At 33.6% G+C, this 22,576-nt stretch overlaps 2 protein-coding genes, 1 long non-coding RNA gene and 1 pseudogene across 3 annotated transcripts; 2 read left to right on the top strand and 2 right to left on the bottom strand.

Moving 5' to 3' along the window:
* The first annotated feature begins 2,211 nt into the window (after nucleotides 1–2,211).
* LOC132611116 (glycine-rich cell wall structural protein-like) lies at nucleotides 2,212–5,093 on the top strand. Its single transcript, XM_060325525.1, has 2 exons — nucleotides 2,212–2,424; nucleotides 4,544–5,093. Exons 1-2 carry the CDS (start codon nucleotides 2,310–2,312, stop codon nucleotides 4,897–4,899), a joined length of 471 nt encoding a protein of 156 aa, XP_060181508.1. The 5' UTR covers nucleotides 2,212–2,309; the 3' UTR covers nucleotides 4,900–5,093.
* A 4,782-nt stretch (nucleotides 5,094–9,875) lies between these two features.
* Nucleotides 9,876–11,446, top strand: LOC132611117 (glycine-rich cell wall structural protein-like). Its single transcript, XM_060325526.1, has 2 exons — nucleotides 9,876–10,044; nucleotides 10,918–11,446. Exons 1-2 carry the CDS (start codon nucleotides 9,936–9,938, stop codon nucleotides 11,232–11,234), a joined length of 426 nt encoding a protein of 141 aa, XP_060181509.1. The 5' UTR covers nucleotides 9,876–9,935; the 3' UTR covers nucleotides 11,235–11,446.
* Nucleotides 11,447–13,994: 2,548 nt separating this feature from the next.
* Nucleotides 13,995–14,850, bottom strand: LOC132610390 (transmembrane 9 superfamily member 11-like; annotated as a pseudogene).
* A 3,794-nt stretch (nucleotides 14,851–18,644) lies between these two features.
* LOC132610785 (uncharacterized) lies at nucleotides 18,645–20,908 on the bottom strand. The gene is made up of 3 exons (XR_009571313.1): nucleotides 20,642–20,908; nucleotides 20,080–20,130; nucleotides 18,645–19,076 (listed from the first exon to the last, which is right to left on the bottom strand). It is a non-coding gene; the product is annotated as an uncharacterized LOC132610785 (long non-coding RNA).
* Nucleotides 20,909–22,576: the final 1,668 nt, after the last annotated feature.

Here is a 22,576-nt window from a genome sequence, read left to right as displayed (position 1 = left end):
GAAAACTTAGGAAACTCATATATCACCAGCAAATAAAGGAGATGCATAATCTGAGATTTCACATAAATAATAGAAGACGTGAAATCTTCATATCTACTTGTTCACCTCATGATTTTCCATAATTCCCAATATATTATGGAAGGGATACACTGCAATACAAAAGAATGAACCTTATTCCTACGTTTAAACGATTCCCAGGACATAATATATTATGCCTTAGATTTCCCTGTCTATAAGCCAGGGGCGGCTCAAGAATATTTGTGGCCTAAAGCCAATATTGATGAGAGGCCTTAGATTTTGTTTAAAACAACTAACTGCTAGAACATTTGAAATCTATTTTCCTAACGTTTTCAAATGCAAATTTATTTTAACCTTTTATAATCAATTTCTCCAACCTTTTTAGGAGTTGTATTATATTTTAAATTTTTTAAAAAAAATTGAAAAACAGGATCATATTGTCGACATATTTAAATTATTATAAATGATTGAAAAGATAAAATGTAATTGTAAAGTGAAAATAACAAAGCAACAACAACAAATACGTAACTAAAATAAAACTTGAAAATTAGAATAATAGAATGATCCAAAAAATTGATGAGTTGATTGCCAAATATTTATAAATAACTCTTCCAAATGCTTGAAAAGTGAGAAAAAAATATAAAAAAGACCGCACTACATATATTTTGTGAATATAGTACTCTTAAGTTATGATTTTTCACAAAATAATGTTATAACTTATCATATTTGAACTCGGAAAAGACAAGAAAGAGAATATAGAAGTGCATAAATGTTATGTGAGAGATAGATAGAAGCGCATAACTGTTATGTGAGACATAGACTCTTGATTAACAAATAGAGAGTGAATAATGTAAAAATATAAAATAATTTCACTTGTCAGATTTTTTATTCACACAAATTTTTTTTGGCAATGATTCGTATTCACCAAATTTTTACACGTAAAAGATTTGAAATAGCGATTCATATTTCTCAAATTTTTACTCACATTGTCACTCCAATTAGTCACACATCTACAAATTATTTGTATATAAAAAATTACTTTTCTACTTAAAGGTATACTCATTACTCTCCAAAATACTTAACCATTTAGCTTATTATTAAAAAAAAATGGGGCCTCCCAAATTTGGGGGCCTAAAACACAAGCTTTAGGGGCTTTACCCTAAAGCCGGCCTTGCTATAAGCTACTCCAAAAGATCCATACAAAATAACCAACTTGTTTTAAGTTCTGCAATATTTTAAGTTTAAAAATGGCATCAAAACTCATTCGAGCCCTTCAGTTCCCAATCCCGAACAATGTCAACAAGTCCTAAATAGTATAGTTGACTTAGGCAAGGCCTCAAAACATAATTCGGAGCTTCAAAACTAGAAACGAGAGGTTGAGTTGTTACAAATGATTGTTCGTTAATGTTTACAACTTAAGTATCTTTCGTTAGGTATTCGTGTTTTCGTTAGGATGTTTTATTCCGGCCATTGCCTGCGTCATATTGTTAATTTTCAGCTAATTGAGTTGATACAATAACCGAACAGATAAGCTCAGGGTTCATTCAACAGATAGCTTAATAGCCTGTTTTGCCCAGCTCATGGGAAGCTAAAAGTGTTTTTTCTTCCCTTCCCCTTTTCCCTTAATAGATTTTCCCCAAAAAGACTTTTAGAACCTTAGCCAAGCATAAGTTGTTGCCTAATAATGACAAAAGTGTTTTCAAATTGATTAACCAAACTTTAACGGTTATTCTCCAAATGTACTTTTTCAAAAAGCACTTTTCAATATTAGGAATGTTTAATAGTTTGACCAAACAAGCCAAGTTGGGTGTCAATCACGTCCCGCCCCAATTTGAAAGTGTGACAGTTAATTAATATAATATGAATTTCTACGCTTAACTCAAGACTTTTATAAGATTTTTGGATATAGCTTAACTCTAAGACGCCAGGTTAGAGTCTATATGCAGAAGATATATATCAAGATAGTAAATGCAAAGAGCCCTATGTAATTAACTAATTATACTTTGCCCTAGCTAAAGGAAAATGCTACCATATTTAGGTGCTTTATGGAAAAGTCGAGTCGAATTAATCTATCAACCTGCCAACTTAATTAAATCCAATTAATTACTAGTCCGGTACTTAAGAAATATAATCTTCAGTTTTAGCACCCAAGAACTTTATGATTATGCTATAAATAGAGGCAAAATGTTCACTAGTTTCCTCATCTTTCCTACAATTATCACAACTCAAATAGTAGTTATAAAATTTATATATATATAGTTTCTAGCAAACGAAAAAAAAAAAGAAAAAGAATGGGATCAAAGGCATTTATGCTTCTGGGCATTGTTATTGCTATTTTACTTGTGATAACCTCAGAGGTTGCAGCAAGGGAGTTAGCTCAGAGCTCCACCACTTCTCTGAACAACGGTATGAATTTTACTTATACATACGTACTAGTACTATAGCGGGTAACATACCTTACTTTTCAGGTTAGAATCTCACTTTTTATTAACGGTTATATATATAGAGTTAACATAGAGGTGATAGAACAATATAAAATTTCTTTTACGGTGTCAGACGTGTATAATAGCAGTAGCTAATTCTTTTATTTGTGTGGTGAAGGTGTGGTCATATATGCGTGGTGAAGGTCCATCTCTTTGGGATGGATAATTGATTAAGAAAAAAGTGGTCACCTTTCATAACAAACACTCTTTCAATTTGTATTATGCTTAGGTATAAATTCTTTTAATTATTATATATTACGTATCATATTCCTATTAGACAAAATTAAAACCAATATATCCAACTTTGTCATAAAACATACAAATTATTTATTTGTTCATAACAAATTATTCTATTTGTTCATCACAAAAACAACAAAAAATAAATTATTATTTTATTTGTTCATCCAACTTTGTCATAAAACGTAGAAATTATTTTATTTGTTCTCCATAAAAATACAAAAAAATAAAATTCATTTGTTATGATAAGAAACAACAAAAAATAAAATAAAATTTCCTAATAGTTTCATAAAATTTCTGTTATGAACAAAGACAACAAAAAATAAAACATAAATTTTTTATTTTATTTTGTATTTGTGTGGTGAACAAAAATTTGTATGTTTATGACAAAGGTGAGTATGTTGGGCGGGGTGGGTTTAATTAATGGAAAGAAGTTTTAATTTCGTTCAATAAGAAATATGACACCTTATAAATAATAATTAAAATAATTTATACATGAGGTATAAGACAGATCCGAGTCTCAATTGTCACTTTAGAAAGAAAAAGAGATGAAAAACCAAATTTTTTAAATATAATAATTAAAAAATAATTATAAAACAAATAAAAAAGAGGCATGTTAGTTTTAAAGAGAAAAGTGAGCCAGATAAATGAGCGGAGAGGTATTGTTAGTAAAACAGGCGGATGAATGGCATATTTATACTTTTTTAGATAGTCAAAGAACGTTGTCGGCTCCTTTTTGTTTAAACTATATGTACATAATATAATTTTCTAGCCAAAGATGTATGCTTCACCCTTCGACAAATGTAGCTCCGCTCTTGACCTTAACTTATAGGGATAGCTAATTAGCCCATTAAAGAGTACGAGCTCCCAAGTTTGGGTGAGTCAATAACCTGCCTTCGGTAACCTAGCTCATCCTTAACCCACCCAAATTCATTTTTTTGCGCGGATTGCCCTTCTTTTGGGGTGGTATTTAATTTTTGCCCCTCAAATTGCTGGTCTTTAATTTTTGTCATTCGCTTAAAAAGGTGGCCTAAAATACCCCGAGATTCTGGGTTCGAACCCCCGCTCAGTAAACAAAAAAAAAAAATTGCAAGGCAAGACTTTTTTAAAAAGTCTGCCTTATGCAGCAGACTTCGTCTTAAGGCATAACTAAAAGCCTGCTTTATAAGGCAAAGTCAGTTATGCCTTAAGGCAAAGTCTGCCATCATAGGTTCTATGTAACTTTACCCGAACAAGCATAGGTTTCTATGCCTGCGAAAATTTTATTATTTTTTACTCTACTGGGTTTCAAACTCAGAACCTCGGGGTATTTTCGGCCACCTTTTTAAGCGAAGGGCAAACATTAAAGACCAACGAATTGAGAGGAAAAAAATTAAAGATCAGCGAATTGAGGGGCAAAAATTAAAGACCAGTCTGGATGAAGGGAAACCGTGCAAATTGCCCATCCAAATTCAGTCAATCTAAATGTTGGGCTGATTCGACTTAAGTATATAGTCCAATTGACCAATGAAAAATCTTGTTATATTAAAATATTTTATTTTGTTTGATATTATATATAGCTATAATAAAGAAGAAAAAAGTTTTAATAGTTTTGTTTGGTAAGTATAAAAATTATTAAAAAAATAAAATAAAATTAGAACTTGCAATTGGTAAGAGTCAGACAGGTTGGGGCATGACTCGTTACTTAGTCCATCGTGACACAACTCATCCCAATCCAATTCAGCTCAGTTCCACCTGTCCAAATTCAACACAACCCGTCCATTTGCCATCCTTACTAACAACATTATGGATGATTAATTGTGCAGGACTTGAAAATGACGCCAAATTTCTAGGAGTAGGACCAAGATTAGGAGGAGGACTTCCAGGAATCGGAGGAAGATTTCCAGGAATGGGAGGAGGAAGAGGACTTCCCGGAATGGGAGGAGGAAGAGGACTTCCAGTAATGGGAGGAGGAAGAGGAGGACTTCCAGGAATCGGAGGAGGTGAACTTGGAGGATTTCCAGGAGGAGGATTTCCTGGTGGCCCTGGTACTGGTGAATATGGTGGCGGCCGTGGATATTATGGTGGTTATCCTAGAGGACGATATGGTGGATATCCTAGAGGTGGTGGTTATGGAGGATATCCTAGAGGTGGTTGGTATGGAGGATGGCCACGCAACTAATTAATTAATTACTAAGGAATATATGTGAAGAATATTCATGGTGGCTGTTTTCATATTTTGTGTGTTCTACAGTTTTAGTAATAGTTTTGTTGTTGGAAGTATGAATAAATGCATCATAAATCTCCATTCACTTACTACCATGGATGAGAACAACTATGCAATATGTTTCGTTAAATAATATGAGAACTTACTTATATGCGTCTCTTTCCTTTTACATGTAATTGTCATCCATATATCCAAGCGAACTCTATATCATTAGCACTTTTAATTTTCTACAAAAGTACTAGAAACTTATATGTGGTATGATATCTATTTCCAAAATTATGCGGAGGAGGACATAAACTTTATCCCCCAAGTTCATATGCGGAAATGGCAAGATTCATTTATGAACGTAGTGACAGAATAAAATCCTATCTACGCCTAGTTCAATATACTTAAATGAGGAGGACTCCTCCTTTACATTTGATGTTAATTGAGCTATAAGAAAAGACTAATTGTACCGTCAAATATCTCTATAATTGCATTATTTGTCCGAATATATTTTGGCTCCTATAATGAGATGTTGTTATAGAGAACATATAATATAACATAATATGAAATCGATTTAAAAAAAACCTTAACTGTAGTAGAGGATGACTATTATAGAGAAGTCTGACTAAACATGTTACACAAAAAAAACTCAAACCATATTTCAAGTTGGAATGACCCTTTTTTGGTCTGATATGGAAGTTGACATTGCCAATTGATTATTATTTTGCTGTTGGTTTAACATTTTTAGGCAATGAAATAGCATCGAAGAAGAGAAAATCTTTCTTTGATTTGTTGTTCCACAAAGTTAGCCAACTGATCTCAGGTACATTTACTATTAAATACTGCCTTTTTCTAGGGCAAAAACCGACTGAGAGCAGTCGAAAATGGTGGATTTTTGACTAGAACTGACCGAATTTGTGGTTGTCGGAAAGTAGCGCGTCGGTATTAAAATCGACCGAGTCCATCAGTTAATGGCGAGGGAAAAACTATTAAAAATCTCTATGAAAACTAACCTAGTCGGTTTTAATTTCTTAAATTATACAATTAAAAAATGAAGGAGTCAGAAATAAAACCGAGATTTACTGTGACAGGGGTACTATTATATTTATACCACTAGACCACCAGTGCTTGTTGGTGTAAGCCTTTCGTTTTACTATTTATACTCATCAACCGCAGTTTTAGGCGAAAATAATCGATGGAATCCATTGCTATTCTTAAAAAAAAAATATTACGCAATCGGCTTATCGGTTGGTTATTTTTAATGAGTTAACCGGAGTTTTGACCAAGAAAACCGGTTTTCTGAATATTATTTTTCATTTATTTTTTTATAGAAAACCGAATGAGTCTATCGATCGGTTTATGGAATAATAAATTTTGCGGTTCAATTTACCGATACTCGGCAGCAAAAATAATCCCTAGTTTTGGCGCTAAAAGAATCCGACAGATATTCATCGGTTCCTTCATACTAAATTGAAAAAGAAACTTTCGCATATTTCCGACGAAGTCGGCAGTTTTGTGGTCAGTAAACTGTACTGACGTAGCCAGTCGGTTTGCTTCTGTCATAAAAGACCTGTTTTTAGTAGTGATTGCCCTGCGTTAGACAGTGTTCGAATGTATAGCAACTCTGCCCACATCATGGGTGGAGCTAAGGGTATTAGAAGGGTTCATCGTCAAAACAAGGTTAAAATTAGTTTTACGTAAATATAGTAGGTGTTTGAAGTCCTTTAATTTCTTCGTATGTTTACTTCTTCATATATTGAATCCTTTTAGTGAAAATCCTGACTCCGTCACTGGCCCACATAAATGCCAAACCTTGATGAAAATATCTTTAACTGTTCATTTGCCTTTCAAAATGTCAAGAGAGAATCCGACTCAATAACAACATTTTGGAAGTAATTCTCATTTCAGTCACATAAGTCAAACCAGCTAGTATCTATTTTATAGGTTGCAAACTCAGATTTCACCAAACCAATGAAGTAGATCCATAATCTGAGATTTATGCTTACATTTAAACAACTACCAGAACATAATATTATATGCCTTAAGTACCGCCTTAGATTGCCCTGTTTATAAGCTACACCAAAAGGTCCACAAAAAGAAGAAGGCCAAACCTGTTTTGCAGTACCACTACTAACAGAAAGAGAATTTTTTACGGAAATTTACAGCGGAATTAGTTGGAAATCCCTTAACGACGAGCTAATTTTCCAATGGGACATCGGTTGAAAATTCGCTATTTTAGTGAACATAACCATAAGAGAAAATATGGTCCAGTTTTTCAATGTGGTTATGAAAAAGAGCTACATTTAATTAGATGGTCCAAATAAACCCAATTGCTTCTGATAATATTATCAGTGTGAAACTTACTCCTTAGACTAGTAAGAGTTTGTTCCTTGTCTTTTTCATAGACAGGGGTGGACGCAGAGTATCGATACCGGATATCTGAATTAGTACTTTCGATGTGGATTGTAAATTTATATGTAAAAGTGCACAAAATAGCACCAAATAATAGATATGAACCCACAACTTTAAAGTTAATTAGAGGGCATACAAAAGTTCAACACCAATTACAAATAATGAAGGAGACATTATGTATTCAGAGTTTCAATTTTCAGAAGAGGGTCCTGATCACTTTAGTTTAGTGGCTATCGTTCAGAGTAAATTTCACAAAAGGTCACTCAACTCACTAAAATTGACTAGCAAAATCACTTATCTTATTTTTATATTTATAAAGTCACTCAACTTATACCTTGTTTTCTATAAGTTGAGTGACTTTACTATGTAAAAATAAGATAAGTGACTTTACTAGTCAAATTCACTAAGTTGGGTGACCTTATATGAAATTTAATTTAATTTAATTTACTTCTATAGTTCAATTACAGTTTACAACTTTAATATTTCTCGTTGAGAATTCACATTTCATATGTCACATAGCAGTACCATAAACTGAATTGGATGTTTTATTTCGGCTATTGTTTACGTTATATTGCTACTTTTTCAGTTAATTAAGCAAATGCAATAACAAACAGATAAACTCAGGGTTCACTCGATAAGTTAGCTTAAGTTGGATATCAATCACGTCGTGCACCGATACCAATTTGGGAGCCTGAAATCCTCTATAACGGCCAAGTTTGTTTTGGAATTAATTTTTCATGTTATGTTATAGTATTATGTTTCTATAACAACATTTTGCTATAGCTGTCAAAAAATATCCGAACAAACAATCCCGTTATAGAGAGGTTTGACTGCAGTATTAAACTTCTAGCTAGTAATTCAAGACGTTTATAACATATTTAGATATAGCTTAACTGAAGATGCTACCTCTATTGGAGCATATATTACAGAAAGATATCAAGATTCAAGATAGTAAACGCAAACAACATGATCTGTCTAATTCTCAGCCATATATAATTATATAATTTTACATTGCCATAGCTAAATAGAAAAATAACATATATAGTTGTTTAGGAGAAATCATTTTGTAGGTGCTTTATGGAAAAGCCGAGTCTAATTATCAGTCTATCAATCTGCTAGATAATAGAAGACCTGAAATCAGCGTATCTAATTGTACACCTCAAATGAATGAACCTTATCCTACCATTTAAACAACTACCAGGACATAACGTTATGCCTAGCATACGGCCTTGGATTGCCCTGTTTATAAGCTACACCAAAAGATCCACAAAAAAATAGCCAAACCTGTTTTGCAGTACTACCACTACTAACAGAAGCGAATTTTTGACAGAGATTTTGCGACGGAATTCGTTGGAAATCCCTTAAAGATGAGCTACTTTTCCGACGGGACATCTGTCGAAAATTCGCTATTTTAGTGAATATAACTATATAAGCATAAGAGAAAATATGGTCCAGTGTTTTAATGTGGTTATGAAAAAGAGCTACATTTAGATGGTCCAACCCCCATTGCTTCCGATAATATACTATCAGTGGATCGAAAAATTACTCTTTAAAAGTCTCATCATTAAAAAAGAAACTTTGAATGGTATCTTACCGTGTCATATGTTTAGGCTAGTAAGAGTTTGCTCCTTGTCTTTCTCATAGACAGGGGCGGACGCAGAGTAGTGATACCAGATTCATCTGAATCCAGTACTTTCGATCTGGATTGTAAATTTATGTGTAAAAATACACAAAAAATAGCAACATATAATAGATATGAACCCATAAGTTTAACAATACAATTGGTTCATTAGTGTTCTTAAAAATTGAACCAATAAAGTTTAAATACTATATCCACCTCTTAGACCACCAGGCTGACTTACAATAACTTCAGAGATAATAAGTCACTAGACGAGAAGAGAAGAGAATGGTGTCGTCTGCATAACCCAAGTATGTTAAAGTTGGACAACCAGGAGTTGTGTAATATGGGATAAAACCTTCATCTTCGCAACTGATTAATTAGTGGACATACAAAGTTCGACACCAATTACAAATAATATTGAAGGAGACATTATGTATTCAGATGTTTTTTATAACAACATTTCACAATAGCAGTAAAAAATTATCCGGACAAACAATGCCGTTATAGAGAGGTTGACTGCAATATTAAACTTCTAGCTAGTAATTCAAGACGTTTATAACATTTTTGGATATAGCTTAACTGAAGACGATACCTCTATTAGAGCATATATTACAGACAGATATCAAAATAGCAAAAGCAAACAGCGTGATCATTTTAATTGTCAGCCATATATATAATTTGCTAATTATATAATTATACTTAGACATAGCTAATTAATTAGGAAAAGGCCATATATAGTTATTTACGAGAAATCATTTTGTAGCTGCTTTATGGAAAAAGTCGAGTCTAATAACTAGTCTGGTACGTACTCTACTAATGCAAAATTTCAATCTTCGGCCACACGAAGTTCAAACGATTAATGCTATAAATAGAGGCAAAATGTTCATTAGTTTCCTCATCCTTCTTACAATTATCTTAATTCAAGTAGTAGTAATTATTATTCAACTATATAGTTTTAAGCAAGAAAAAAAAAATGGGATTGAAGGCATTTTTGCTGATTGTCTTGGCTATTTTTCTTGTGATAACATCAGAGGTTGCAGCTAGGGAGTTGGCTCAGAGCTCCACCACTTTCCTGGAAAATGGTATGCTCCTCCGTCGCATTTTATGTAAAGGTGTTACTATTTGAAAAGTCAAATCATGTTTTGTTTAACTGTAATTTTCTCAAACTTCTGTCTAAATATTTTGAATCGTTAGCTAAGTTGACTTGTAGTACTTTTCGTGTAATTTTTAAATAATATAAATTTATTTTTAAAAAATGAAGGAATCGAATTCATATCCTAAATTAAGTATTTTAATCCTTATACTCCAAATTTCTTCACATAAATTGAGACAAAGAAAATATAAAACATCCTTTTAAGACGTTATTTTTACTTCCTACATGTAAATTGTTCCATTACCTCCCTAATGAAAGCCTAAATCATTATTATGTTCATCTGAAATGCAGTAGTAATATAAGTATTTAGTAATTTTCAAGAGTTTAATTTCCATAAAGACCAGCGAATTGAGGGGAAAAAAATTAAAGACCAGCGAATGGAGGGGCAAAAATTAAAGACCAGCCTTTGATGAAGGGCAATCGTGCAAATTGCCCACCCAAATTCAGTCAATCTAAATGTTGGGCTGATTCAAGTTAAGTATATAGTCCAATTGACCAATGAAAAATCTTGTTATATTAAAATATTTTATTTTGTTTGATATATTATATATAGCTATAATAAAGAAGAAAAAAGTTTTAATAGTTTTGTTTGGTTAGTATAAAAATTATAAAACAAAAAAATAAAATAAAAATTAGAACTTGCAATTGGTAAGAGTCAGACAGGTTGGGGCATGACTCGTTACTTAGTCCATCGTGCCACAACTCATCTCAATCCAATTCAGCAGTTTGACCCGTCCAAATTCAACACAACCCGTCCATTTGCCATCCTTACTAACAACATTATTGATGATTAATGGTGCAGGACATGCAAATGACGCCAAATTTCTAGGAGTAGGACCAAGATTAGGAGGAGGACTTCCAGGAATCGGAGGAAGATTTCCAGGAATGGGAGGAGGAAGAGGACTTCCAGGAATGGGAGGAGGAAGAGGAGGACTTCCAGGAATCGGAGGAGGTGAATTTGGAGGATTTTCAGGAGGAGGATTTCCTGGTGGCCCTGGTACTGGTGAATATGGTGGTGGATATGGTGGCGGCCGTGGATATTATGGTGGTTATCCTAGAGGTGGTGGTTATGGAGGATATCCTAGAGGTGGTTGGTATGGAGGATGGCCACGCAACTAATTGATTAATTACTAAGGAATATATGTGAAGAATATTCATGGTGGCTGTTTTTATATTTTGTGTGTTCTACAGTTTTAGTAATGGTTTTGTTGTTGGAAGTATGAATAAATGCATCATAAATCTCCATTAACTTACTACCATGGATGAGAACAACTATGCAAATATGCAATATGTATCGTTAAATAATATATGAGAACTCACTTATATGCGTCTCTTTCCTTTTACAAGTAATTGTCATCCATATATCCAAGCGAACTCTATATCATTTGCACTTTTAATTTTCTACAAAAGTACTAGAAACTTATATGTGGTATGATATCTATTTCCAAATTCATATGCGGAAATGGCAAGATTCATTTATGAACGTAGTGACAGAATAAAATCCTATCTACGCCTAGTTCAATATACTCCTCCTTTACATTTGATGTTAATTGAGCTTTAAGAAAAGACTAATTGTACCGTCAAATATCTCTATAATTGCGTTATTTGTCCTAATATATTTTGGCTGCTATAATGAAATGTTGTTATAGAGAACATATAATATAACATAATATGAAATCGATTTTAATAAAACCTTAACTGTAGTAGAGGATGACTATTATAGAGAAGTTTGACTAAACATGTTACACAAGAAAACTCAAACCATATTTCAAGTTGGAATGACCCTTTTTTGGTCTGATATGGAAGTTGACATTGCCAATTGATTAATATTTCGCTGTTGGTTTAATATTTTTAGGCAATGAAATAGCATCGAAGAAGAGAAAATCTTTCTTTGATTTGTTGTTCCACAAAGTTAGCCAACTGATCTCAGGTACATTTACTATTAAATACTGCCTTTTTCTAGGGCAAAAACCGACTGAGAGCAGTCGAAAATGGTGGATTTTTGACTAGAACTGACCGAATTTGTGGTTGTCGGAAAGTAGCGCGTCGGTATTAAAATCGACCGAGTCCATCAGTTAATGGCGAGGGAAAAACTATTAAAAATCTCTATGAAAACTAACCTAGTCGGTTTTAATTTCTTAAATTATACAATTAAAAAATGAAGGAGTCAGAAATAAAACCGAGATTTACTGTGGCAGGGGTACTATTATATTTATACCACTAGACCACCAGTGCTTGTTGGTGTAAGCCTTTCGTTTTACTATTTATACTCATCAACCGCAGTTTTAGGCGAAAATAATCGATGGAATCCATTGCTGTTCTTAAAAAAAAAATATTACGCAATCGGCTTATTGGTTGGTTATTTTTAATGAGTTAACCGGAGTTTTGACCAAGAAAACTGGTTTTCTGAATATTATTTTTAAAAACCACAATAGATAATTTGACCCTGTAGTCCTACCCTTCCCGAATCCCGCACATAGCGGGAGCTTAATGAATGCACCGGGCTATCCTTTTAATAGATAATTTGAGACGGAGGGGAGTACTCCAGAGCCATTAGAATCAAAGGAACTTTCTAGTCGTTCCTCCATTTTGGTTGAATCGCAGAAAATACCACTGTGTTCTTGGACTCTTTTTAAGGTTTATTTCTCTATCATTTCATTCAAACAAAATTTTACAAGAACAAATAGATTTACAAAAGTCTTAGTCAACTAAAAAGTTGACTAATATCTTGGCAGGTCAACAATTATGCGAAAAAGCTGACTTGGTGTCTTGGGGATAAGTACTATGATCGCGTACTCAGTCCGAAAAGACTTGCTTCTTTTTTTCCGTAAATACTGTTATGTTTGTGGGACTAATGTAAGGTCCAGTTTCTATGATCGATTGCCGGGGTTGCAGGGAAAAGTGGTCTCATTACTACTGGATTTAGGGATCTTTCGCAGTCTATATATCCATGGCTTCTCTTTATAATTATGTATCGGTGTAAAAACATTTTCATTGAGAAATAAGAGTCGGTGATGATCGTGATTTTCTTCCCCTTCATGAAGGGTTTCCACGTTACAATTGCGTGTTCTTCTTTTTCGTTAAAATTGCTATAATTGTCATTGTCTCATAGCAAATACAGCTATTACTGAGCCCGCCACTGTCAGCTAGATCCAAGTCTCGTCCAGTTCTCTTTTGCTACTCAATTCTGTGGAGACTATTTTGTTTATTTATCTCAAGTTATTTTAGGATTACCGGGTTTGCCCTGAAGATATTATGCATTCAGAGTTTCACTTTTCTTCCGAGGCTCATGACTAGCTTAGTTTAGTGGATGTTGTTCAGTTACAATTAACAACTTTAGCATCTTTCGTCGGGTATTCACGTTTAATATATCAGTAGATAAACTGAATTTGTTGTTTTTTATCAGTTATTGCCTTTGTTATATTGTTGCTTTTCAGTTAATTCAGCAAATACAATAACAGAACGGATAAACTCAAGAGTTCACGTGTCATGTAATTTAAGTTAGCAGCCAGTCACATATCTCAACTCGATTTGGTAGCGTGACCTTAATTAATATAGTAACTAGGAAATTTACCTGCGCTTATAAAATTTACCCGTGGTCATTAGAAAAGTCAAAAAAATTCCAACCGAAAATTCCAAGCCTGTTATGGATGAATCCGCTATTATTCAATAGTTACTTGATGGTTAGTAATATCCGATGCTAATCATCTTAGCAAGAATCATGCATAGTTATTGAATCAATACCCAATAAAGAGTAAAAGAGAAAAAGGAAAATCAGCCGGTGAAATAAAACCGCATAATAGAAGCAAACTTATTCTCTGATAAATTCGATTAATTTTATTTTGCCAATGTCCAGATAACCTTTTGGGGTGAATGCAACACACCGTTTCTTATGCAACACACCGTTGGGAAAGGGTGTAAGTAAAGAGTTGAGCTTATTCAAGAGAAATAAAACACATTTCTGATAACATAGCAGTGGCTACATATTCCAAATACAAGCTTATTTTTCGAAACCAAATTCATTCTCTTCCTAGTTCTATACAACTGGTTCAATTCTCCAAAAATTAATTAAAAAAAATGTAAATAGTTCAAGTCAAAATAAATTGATATTGTGGAAGAATAATTGATGGACTTGGATTTATGCCATCTCCAAAGCCAACACAAAATGTGTATAGGTCAGGACCAAAGACACTTCAGCAGAGACAACTATCAATAGGATCAATATTACCAAGAGAAACCCGAGAACATAGTAAACACAACCGAGATCCATTCGCTAGACCTGACGAAGAATAGCTCAACGAAGAGAATTTCTAAAGGGAGGGTTCCTGCTCCAATCACCAACAACCAAGTGGGGAATCTATATTTTGCGAGGAATTTGATTACTGCGAATACGGGTGTGGAGCCTTTGTCCTGATTAGTCCACCTATGAGCATAAGAGGTACTGATATGTAAAAACCAAAGTAACAACAAGATTATGTATGTAGAGAAAGGAATTGCACCAGCACTATGACGTAGGAAATTCAAAATGGTCAGTATGAGACGCAATTCCACAGAGAAGGCAAGAAACTTTTCAGGAAATAGATAACCATGCCCTGGTCTCACCAAAATGTATTGTCTTAAAGAGCCAAACAACAACATATCTAGCAATAATCCCTAAGAACATGTAGGGAAAAAGAATTCCAGTGATAAGTGTACCACGAGAGGCCGGCGACATAAATCCTACAGCTGCAAAAACTTACCTGAAAGGAAATGTGCTGTTATTTCTTATTTAGATTTCTACAACTAACAAAAGGTGAGAAAGATTAAAAAATAAAAGTGCATATACGCGTAGTTCACAAGGAGTAGGGACAACTTCCTGTTTTCAGCCATCACAGACCCCATCCCACTTGAAAAATGGAGCTTCGACGGGAATTATGCTAAGGTAGTACAATATTTATCCAGTGGTTTAACAAAAAATCAGAGAGAATGAGAATATAATGAACATGCCCTACTCCAAGGCCTAGAGCTTGTCGCTTAGCTTGGTCTTCAAGATCAAGCATAACTTGTAATTAAGTTGGAGCTAACGTGACCATTCTATTGATCTTGATCTCTAATCGAAGTACACCAATATTAGATCATCTATGAGAGTTAGAACCTAATACGAAAGAAGATACGTTAGAAACGAAAATTACAGTCACTGCAACATTGACCCAGCCTGTAGCAACAACCAGCAAGGACACATTCTTATCACTGACAAAAACGAAGCCTAATTCTCGCCTTATAATAGTACTGTGTACTCCACTATGAAAATAACTTCATTCATATATACTAAAATAAATAGACTATATAAGAAATGAAAAAAGCTATAATCTACTGAAGAGCGCCTTTTCATATACATTGGTTACTCAAAAACTCTCCGCTAATTCCTTGCAAATGGCTCATCCACCCACCACATACACATAGATATACAGAGCGAGTAGAATCTTCAATTATGTGATTTCTGCATTGTTTCATGCAACAAAGACAAAAGTACATGTTTACCAAATGATTAAACATACAAAACATTACAGAGATTTGCAAGCGATGTTATATTTAATTACCGATTTTAAAACAGAAAAACATAACAAAAAAATTCATTTCACTTGATAAACACAAGTGTGGATAAGCATGAAGAGAACAATCGCAGAGCCATATGAACAATGCTAAATAGTTGTCAATCTGAGAGCTAATCGGCTACCAAATCATGAAAATTCGATTATTCACAATGAGAAAAACCAAAGGCACAACAATTCGCTCTAAGCAGAACTATCACATTTTGTAACCAGCATTCTAAAGTCATGGTATAGCTAACATCTAGCCCTCTCAACGGGCAAAACACATGAGGAAAGTTCCTCTTAGAGATTAATCTGTCAACTTATTACAGTTAACTGAATAAATGAAGTAAAAATATATAGTCTTTTTAAGTAACCATAGTTAAGTGAGAAACGTTGATGTACAAACATATGTTAATGCATTTATTTGTTCTAGACTTCTGGTTCGAGTACGTTTATAGTGTTTCTAAATTAACTATTGTGTATTTAGACACTTAAAAAGAGATCCATATGATAACAAGAACTTGAAATGATCATGTATTTCGGCCATAGATGATGAAGAAGCGCATTCGAGAATTAAATTAACATCACTGGTAAGTAATTTACAGAAAAGATATTAATCAGTTGCAAAATCATGTAATTTTTTTTTTTTTTTTTAAAAGGAAGTTAAGGAATCAAATCGATCAAAAACAATAACATATACTCCCCCCGTCTCCGTCCCATAAAAATTGTCTTAATTTAACTTGACACGGAGTTTAAAAAATAAAGAAAAAAATTTAAAATATGTGATCCAAAATAAGCTTTAGATATTTGTGTGGCTTTAAATCATCTCGTAAAGTTAAAATTTTCTAAATATAAAAATAAATTAATTTTTTTGAGACAAACTAATAAGGAAAGTAAGATAATTTTTTTGAGACAAAGAGAGTAATAAAATTACCGTATCGCCGATGATGATAGACTTGAAGAGATAGTCGTACGACAGGGTTCTCCAGAATGATGTTGGCAAGAAATAGGAAGAAAATTAGGAAGATCATAGTGAATTAAGGGAGATTTGGTAAAGGCAAAGGGTGTTTTTAATTGCAAAGCGGTACAAGAGGCGAAATAGCGTTTTATTGGCGGGGCCTTATTGGTTTTGTGTGAATAAATTGGAATTATTTGTCAAAAAATTGTAAAAAACAGATAAATAAGTTTCATGGGTTTTAGTTGCGGCATGTGACCAGGCCTAAGTCCTGTAATTATATATTTTTACTATAGATTTTGTTGTCCCAATTTATATGAAAGTGTTTGATTAGACACAAAATTTAAGGGAAAATAATAACTTTTAAAACTTGTGATATAAAACAAGTCATAAAATTTATTACTCGCTTCGTCCCATATTAGTTACCCACCTTATTATAAATATACGTCCCATAATACTTATCCATTTACAAAATCAAAATAAAATTAATTAAATTTTTCCTACTTTGCTCTTAATATTAATTGTCTTTTCAAATAACCAATATTGATTAGAGGGCAATTAATTAGAGAGAGATAAGGGTAGTATAGTAAAAATATACTTTTATTTATGAGTTTTTAAAGGCGTGTAAAGTAAAAAGTGGACAATTAATATGGGACGGAGGGAGCATGGTTATAAATTAGAGGGAGTATGGTTATAAATTATCTCATTAAGGATAAAATAAGAAAATTAAAATTAAATTGTTCTTATATATAAAAGATTATTTTTATTGAGACTGACTAAAAATGTTGTTTCATGAGACAGAGGGATTGTTAATTTCTAAGCCAAAGTCATAAGCGACCCCTAAACTTGTCCATATATTCCTCATGACCACCTAAACCTAAGTTTGTTCCAATTTGACACCTAAACCACTCCGATTTTGTACCATTTAGATACCTTTTTTACAATCAGTGAAAAAAAACAAAATGTGTGTATTACACTCTCGACGTGGCAAAATGACCAATTAAATGACGACATGTGGCAGATTAGTCCAAAAAATTATTAAATAAAGAATTGAGTTTAAAAAAAAAAAAAACTTAAATCCTAATCCTAACCTAACCAGCCACCACGCACCCAAACCCTTCCCGAGTCCGGAACCAAAATGCCCCAAAAAAATCACTTTGAACCAAAATACCCCAACAAAAAAAAGTTACAAAACTACCTTTAGCGCAGCATTTTACTGCGCTAAAGCAGTTCACGGAGACGGAGCCGTTGACTGCTTTAGCGCAGTATTTTACTGCGTTATACAAAAAAAATAAAAAATTCTATAACGCAGTAAAATACTGTGTTATAGAAACAGTATCAATTCTTTTTCTATAACGCAGTAAAATACTGCGTTATAGAAATAGTACCAAAAAAAATAAAATTGGCCAACTTTATTTTTTGCAACACTTAGTGTTATTTTCCATACTTTGACCAATGATTAGTCGTGTGTCAAGACTCCGAAACGTCAATATTTTATATAGAACCTGATATTTTTTTCTGCGTACAATAATGTAGGCCCAATACATCAAGGATACGTAAACGTTCGGATCGTCATTTTAGGGGTTGAAAAGGTGCCCGAAGTAAGTTTTGTTTGTAAACTTTAGGTTTAAGTGTTCTATATACATAGACGTCTATTTTTGTTTGAAGACTTGTTGTCATTAGCTTAAGGTTTTTTTATTTTTAGGGTTTAGATTTATTGAAAATAAAGCCGTTGCCAAAAAGGTTTTTAACTGCAAGAATTTTTTTTTAATAGCGCAGTAAAACAGTACAAAAAAAAAAAATTGGCCAACTTTTTTTTTGTGTGTTTTTACATACTTTGACCAACGATTAGTCGTATGTCAAGACTCCGAAATGTCAATATTTTATATAGAACCTGATATTTTTTTCTGCGTATAGTAATGTAGGCTCAATACATCAAGGATACGTATACATTCGGATCGTCATTTTAGGGGTTGAAAAGGTGCCTGAAGTAAGTTTTGTTTGAAAAAAACTTAGTGTCACGACCCAACTAGGGGCCGCGATGGGTACCCGATACTTGTACCGAGCACCCCTTATCTCGTATCGTACTTTTACTACTAGGTGGGCCGTATAGACTATATCGTATCTTTTTTTTTTTTTTTTTTTCTGTTGCTTAACGCTAACATTAATGGCATAATTGTAAACATGAACTTATAAACTTTGCTAGCACGTTATACAACGACGAGGACAACAAAAGTACAAAACATCTGACTGTACATATCTGTCTACGAGCCTCTAAACAAAGTGCATATATACATAGGAAGGGCCGGGTTCTGCCGTGCCCGATTATATACACAAAAGTAGTACCAATAGGCTGAAGCTCCGGATCAACTGAAGCACTCTCAAGGAACAGCTGGTGAAGCTCCTAGGGATTAAACCCGTCTGTCTGCTGACCTGCGCGGCATGAAACGCAGCGTCCGCAAGAAGGGACGTCAGTACGAATAATGTACCGAGTATGTAAAGCATAGAAACCGGTATAATAAGCAGCATTAAATATAAATAACAGCATCATGGGCTCATAGAATGTGTGAGGAGGTAAGAAAGTAACCTGTACATAGGAATGCCCTTTTTGGCCAGATACCATGCATGCTTGACTTTTCCCCCTCTAAATTTTCTTTTGTTTAAAAAAACATTTCTTTTTCATAGACATAGAAAATAGAACTCATATCCTGTCATGTCGTATCATGTTATATCATATCGTATCATGTCGTGTCATATCATATCATATCATATCATAGCGTATCATATCATATCATATCATATCATAGCGTATCATATCATATCATGTCATATCATATCATAGCGCCGAACAACGCCGGCTCGCCCACATAGCGCCGAAATACGTCGGCTCGCCCGTATATCCCGCGTCCGGGATGATATAACGCCAGCTGACCAGGTGGAAACGAGTCTATAGCACAACATATATCTCTTCCCCTCATATCTCCCTCCCTCCCCCCATGTACATATACATATCATATACATATTTCATATAAGCATGCCGGAGAGCCCAAGGAAAAATCATGTTCGTCATAATCATCACAAAAATATTCTCATTAGAATAGTTACAATACTTATCGTTCGATAAACGAAACAATTAAGAAAATCCGGGAATAACGGGCCCACCTCGGGTCAAATGAGGTGGCGTACACGATTTACATACGTTACATTTCATGACGTCACTTGTGAGAGTTTTAAGGTAGTCGGGTCCTATTTGTGCAAGTTCTAGATGTTTAGGCAATTTTTCAACATTTCATACAATATTTAATTCAATTCTACTGAATGAAAAAGGAAAAACTTTAGGCACGGATTCCGGAGAATAGAGTTGTCCCTGAGGCTCAAATCTCGACCTAATATATCTAGGACATGCCAAAAGAAGAAATGGGATAGCTTTACATACCTTTTTCGCCCTTTACGCTAGTCCAAATTCAATTCTCATTTCCTTCAAAATCTACAATTAGTCGCAATTACTAAATATCAATCTCAAGCCTTTAAGAATCCAATCTTAATTCATACTTGTCTACGGAAATTTGGGCAGCATCTCCTCTATAAATTCAACATCCCCGAGAATTCAACTCGGCCAAAAATATCAACAACAACACCAACAATTATTCATAATATTTCCAGCTCCAAAATATTCGATAGAATATCCCACATTTTATTTTTCAAATTTTCCAACCAACCAATTCGCGATATAACTATTTCATAATTTTTATTTTCGTAACGAAGTCGAAATTAATACAAACAACATCAATAGCAACATCCTCCACATTCTACAAGCTAACTACATTTATTTTCATCCATAACAACGTTTACATAACCCACAAAACAATCCAACAAACAGCCCATGAGCCAACAACAACATCAAATACAATTTACGGTAAAATTTTCGTATTTCTCGTCCCACAATTTAGTTATGACTTCAATGAATATAAATATACTTAGAAGAAGATAATCCTTACCATATATACCAAGAAATAATCTTCTTCCACTTTACTTCCCTTCGAAGAAAGCCCAATTTCAACAACACGATAAAACAGGACAACAAAATCGGAGCGGAGAGCAAAACCCGCCTTATTGTTCTTGAGAATAGTTACACGTTGCTGTTTGGTTTGGAAATAAATATTGCTGCCAAGAGAAATTAACTGCACGTTGCTTCTCCTTTCAGTTATGTGCAGTGCAAAGTTTCCATAAAATCAATTCTCCAAGAGTGAGATAAGAGAAGTACAACAATACTCTGTATATATATATATATATATATATCCCTAAACTTCAATTCCAAAATGATATAATATGTATAAATAAATAATCCATCCAACATGATAAAGGATGCATTAAATGCATGTCCCCTCCTTTACACTTGTCATTCTATTTCCACTCCCTTTTAAATTACTCATTACCTTTCTACACCATTATGCACGTACATCTATATAATTTGCTGCCCTTGTCTACTAGGTGAATTCTTTTCCAAAGTTAAGAATGGTTGCTGCCCTTTAGTGGACCGTGGGTCCCACTCTTAAGAATAAACTTCCAAAAGAAGACTTCCTAAAAATGACACATAGCAATATATATAATTGTCATCCAAGGTGCTGTCACGTTAGGGGGCTAACACCCAAAACAAATCACCCACTTAATCCGTAATTAAATAATTAACTTCCCACTAAGTTCATCAACTAATCATTTATGCATAATTAATTTTTTTGATCTCAATTTACTTAAATAATGATCATTTTAAGCACACTTCATATACTCGTTATCATAATCATGTGGTATAGCACTAGCCCATATCCTTATTTGCACCACATAAAATATTATTTTCAACTATTGTCGTCATACTCTCTCATCTTAAATCATTTCGGGACTTCATTCTTGTATACACCGAGTTTTTGATTTTCATGCTTGAATGTGACTAAATATTCCAACTTCGAGTAAATTTTCTCATATTGGAAGGTCCAATTTCCTAATCCAAAAATACGGGGTATTATAACTTGGACCGTATTTTATTCAAATAAATTTCGAACCTTGACAAAATTTATTTTCTTCGATTTGCTTAACTTCAAATATTTGTAACACATCTGTACCATTACTACAACCACCCACAAGCTTGGAACGATAACCTCATTTTCGTTACTAATATTTAACTCGCACGCTTTCCAACGCATGAAAACGCGGGATGTAACACTTAGTGTTTGACTGTAAGGTTATTTTAGTCAACTTTATATGTCGAGAAAATTATTCAGCTTTATTTTCAAAAATTGAAACCGCAGAAGTGAATTTGACATTCACAGCTACATTACCCCAGGATTTTTACGTTGAAATCTATTGCGTATCATCATCTTATAAGTAAATAAAACTGAAAATTTCACGCCAATTTGGGGAAAATTGAAATTGAATGGGATAAAAGGTGTTTTTTTTTAAAATCGGCTCGGCCAAACCGCCTTGTGGCCGTTTGTCCGCATAGATCTCGAAAAAATACGCAAGTTCAAAAACAAAAAACGTGTAAATCGGACGTCCGAGCGCAAAGTTATGACCATCTAAAGTTTGACCACTTTATAACTAGTTTTTCTCCCTATATTTTTTAGAATTATATTTATATTCAAAATAAAGTTATGTCTTGATTAAAAAATAACACGCTTAAATTAAAATCTTAAAAAATAAAACACCCTAAACTTTCCAAACAAAACTTACTTCGGGTACCTTTTCAGCCCCTAAAATGACTATCCGAACATCTACGTATCCTTGATGTATTGAGCCTACATTATTGTACGTAGAAAAAATATTAGGTTCTATATAAAATATTGACGTTTCGGAGTCTTGACACACGACTAGTCATTGGTCAAAGTATGGAAAATAACATTAAGTTTTTTCAAACAAAACTTACTTCGGGCACCTTTTCA

Source organism: Lycium barbarum, chromosome 9, assembly GCF_019175385.1.
Source record: "Lycium barbarum isolate Lr01 chromosome 9, ASM1917538v2, whole genome shotgun sequence".
NCBI lineage: Eukaryota > Viridiplantae > Streptophyta > Magnoliopsida > Solanales > Solanaceae > Lycium > Lycium barbarum.
The sequence above is the reverse complement of the archived record's forward strand: the minus strand, read 5'-3'. Positions and strand labels throughout refer to the sequence as shown.

Bases quoted from the DNA above. Each gene is read 5' to 3' on its own strand.
- LOC132611116 (XM_060325525.1), top strand. From the start codon at position 2,310: ATGGGATCAAAGGCATTTATGCTTCTGGGCATTGTTATTGCTATTTTA. The intron at 2,425-4,543 runs GTATGAATTTTA...TTAATTGTGCAG, and splicing joins CACCACTTCTCTGAACAACG to GACTTGAAAATGACGCCAAA.
- LOC132611117 (XM_060325526.1), top strand. From the start codon at position 9,936: ATGGGATTGAAGGCATTTTTGCTGATTGTCTTGGCTATTTTTCTTGTG. The intron at 10,045-10,917 runs GTATGCTCCTCC...TTAATGGTGCAG, and splicing joins CACCACTTTCCTGGAAAATG to GACATGCAAATGACGCCAAA.